Raw genomic sequence first — 3,545 nt, forward strand, 5'->3', positions numbered from 1 at the left:
ACAATCATAACTGATCTATCAGAAGCAGAATCATAGTTTCCGGAAAGCACTTAGAACATAATGTAGTTTAAGTACTTTATGTTCTAAGGAAAAGTCTTATAATCCCTATTTTCCGAATGTCAGTTCTATGTTTTCATCATAAGTTTTGTGTTTTGACGTTTTGATATTTAGACAATAATATATATGTTGTATTTATAGCAACACTTATATACGTAAAATATAATTTGAAAAATTATTAGAATTACATTCCAATTATGTTTATTTAAGAAAAGTACACAATATTTCAAAGTAATGTAGTTGAGCACAATAGTTGACCAGAAGTTTTGACATGGAAAATTTTATTAGCTACCTTCAGTTTGTAAAGACATGTCTCGAAGATAACTTCGCCAGATTCAAAAGTATCCACATTGTTTTAGGAAATGAATCATGTGATATCGATTCTAGTATTTCGGCTATTATTCTTGGTTATTTTCTTCATTTTCAAAAACCATCCAAGATTCCCACCAATTCTCTCATAATTCCCGTTCAGAATGTCTGTAAAGAAAGTTTTCCTTTTCGTACAGATACTTGTTACTTATATAAGGAAATAGGATTACCATTGGATCTTCTAGTCTACAAGTTAGTATATTTCATTTGATTTCAATAAACAACAGATCCACAGAAAAATTTCATTATTCTAGAGATCAGTTGAGCTTTGAAACTCTAATGAAAACGAAAAATGTTACAACTTCTCTAGTAGATCATCATGTGTTAACGGAAAGTCAGAAAATATTGGAAAGTACAGTTATACAAATCATTGATCATAGGCCTCTAGATGTTAATGCAAGTTGGAATGAAAATAAAGTTGATTTAATCATTGAACAAGTGGGTTCTTGTGCCACTTTAATAGCTGATCAAATAATATCTACAGCTGATGGCTTGTTGTTTAGAGAAATAGGATATTTATTATATGGTAAATGCTATTTCATATGATATAATTTGAGTGCCTAACTTACATACTCTTGAAAACACTATTTAATATTTTTTCGTTTGAAATGATCAGAGAGTGGTATTATTTCCAAAGAAAATATTTGTATTAATTATTATATATATTAGATCCTTGAAATTATTGACTTGTGCAAATAGGTTTTGTTTTATATTTCTAAATTCATTTATATTTTAGCCACAATCATATTTGATACTCAAAGTTTGAGCCCTGAAACTAAGAGAGCCAAAGAGTTAGACTTCAAAATAGCTGAATATCTAGAAACTAATTACAACTTTCCTGATAGACGAGAAAATTTGTACAAAAAAATTTGGAAAGCACACAATGATGTATCCCATCTCACTCCTAAACAAATTTTGACAAAAGATTGTAAAGTAGTAAAGAAGGTCCCAGTTCCTGGTTTACCAATGTTGGCAGAAGATTTTCTGAACTTAGATGGAGCTTATGAAGCTATAAGATTATTTGCTATTGACAATAATGTGCCACTGTTAGTTATAATGGGAATAGACACTACTGAAGTTGTTAGGAGAGATATTGCTATATTTTTTACCACTGATGGAGAAAAGCTAATGGATAAATTGTTGGAAATGCTTTGTAATTGTCAACAAGTAAAAGGTTATGACTTTCAGTTCAAAGAAATAAACACAGAGTTTGAAGACATCAAGTGTTTTAGGCAGGAAAATGTCACTTTAAGTAGAAAACAAATTATACCAATTATTTTAGATGCAGTTGAGTTGTGAGTTTATGGCTAATGTGCATTATTCATAAATTAATAAAGATCCAATTTGTATTATCTAATCAATGAAGTATTGGAACACACACATCCTTAAACAACGGACAACAATGCTTTGTTAGACCCTCTGTCTCTGGCTAATGCATTGTTATAAATTTAAGTTAAATTTACAATCTTGTCTCTTCTAATTATGGATTGAGAATGATTCCTTCAAATGATTATGGACCTGATTGGAGTGTTTAGGCTTAGTTTATCAACTTTCTAATTTCCTTCTACTCTGGTGACTAAAACAGGGTAAAATGTCATTCCTGCATAGTTCATAAGCTAATAAAAGAAAAGCTCGGTGCTAGATTATTATTCTCTGTCTTCAATATTTTTTATTGATATTGAACTGGACTCATCTCCCAAAGGGGATATTTTGCATGCTTTCAAGTGTTTTTTCCTGGTCCATGCTTTCTTTGTTTTTGATTTTTCTATGTACCATTCAATAGTATTTTCTTCTTGTTTTGATTCCACTACCTACCATGAATATAATATATCTTAGAAGACTTTCTCATAAAAACAAACCGTCGTTTGTCAGTGGAGTATTTTAAAATTTGACGTCTTGTGCTGATTAGGTTTGCGTCCCATAAATTAATGAAAATAAAAAACGATTTTTCTATCCTGTAAGTTTCTAGCTCGGTTCTACACATTCTCAAGCATGCGCAGTATAGATAAAGTGTCTCGAACGAGAGAGAAAATGTCGGCACCGTAACGTAGGGACGTTTTTTTCCATGACAACTATCCATATAGAATTATTTCATATATGATTATTCTATAGATGTTACTATTCGCGAAAATTACAAAGTGGGTGACATCTGTTAATTTTCTTTCAAACTTCAATAAACAACAAAGCCAAAATACGAACTAATTTTGCTGTTTTATAAACAATAGAAAGTGTTATTTGAATGTTTAGTCTAATTAGTAAAATAATATACCTATTTAAGAGTAAAGTGAAACAACCACCCATCCATAAGGTGCACTTCGGAAACAACAAAAAACGTGGTAAAATTGTACTAGTTGTTAAAATTCTATTCTAGTGGTTAATAAAACTCTTGTGCACCTTTTTGGTAGTTTTGTGTAGATATTTAAGTCTCTTCCACCCTTACATGAACAAATACATTTCCAATATTTAACTATATCATTCAGATTAATTGTTATCTCATGAGGCTGGTAAATTAGATTCACATCTGTAGACACAATTTTTTAATGGTTTTCGAATTTGTTCCTTCTAGGCCCAATATTACAGTATGTCCTGCTTTAAAAATCGTTTCACCTTCTTGTGGTCTGTTTCTCCAATATATTCCATGATGTTAAACAGGATTACGTCATTTTTAGACCGATTTTTAAACATAACTTTTTGTTCTAACCACACAAATACGTTTAGGAAATAACGGAAAATATAAAAATAACGAAAATCCTATCAAAAACACATAAATAACTAAACAATATCAATCATCCTTACAGATTGTATTGTTGTTCACCGCTATAGAAAACTCATTCAGGGACACGTGATTTTCGCCCATAAACTGAACTATACTAGAAGTAAGGGTGCATTTATGGCTACGATAAACGATAAGAACAGTGACAATAGTTGCACAAAATTAGTTTCTATGGTATGCCGTTTATAGTGAAGCTTGAAGAATAGCGACGATCTCTATCTTTTAGTGCACGAGAGTCACTGAGAAATTGATCAAAACACTTGGTTTAAAGTACTTTTTTTTAAATGAGTGATTCTGAAGAAGAAATATTTTTAGATTCAAATTTAAATTAAAACATCAAAAAAAA

At 30.5% G+C, this 3,545-nt stretch overlaps 1 protein-coding gene across 1 annotated transcript; it reads left to right on the forward strand.

Moving 5' to 3' along the window:
• Positions 1–108: 108 nt before the first annotated feature.
• LOC130891476 (exopolyphosphatase PRUNE1-like) lies at positions 109–1,783 on the forward strand. The gene is made up of 3 exons (XM_057796259.1): positions 109–618; positions 681–952; positions 1,163–1,783. The coding sequence occupies exons 1-3, from the start codon at positions 329–331 to the stop codon at positions 1,723–1,725; spliced, it is 1,125 nt and encodes a 374-aa protein (XP_057652242.1). The 5' UTR covers positions 109–328; the 3' UTR covers positions 1,726–1,783.
• The last annotated feature ends 1,762 nt before the right edge of the window (positions 1,784–3,545 follow it).

Source organism: Diorhabda carinulata, chromosome 3 (assembly GCF_026250575.1).
Source record: "Diorhabda carinulata isolate Delta chromosome 3, icDioCari1.1, whole genome shotgun sequence".
Classification (NCBI taxonomy): Eukaryota; Metazoa; Arthropoda; class Insecta; order Coleoptera; family Chrysomelidae; genus Diorhabda; species Diorhabda carinulata.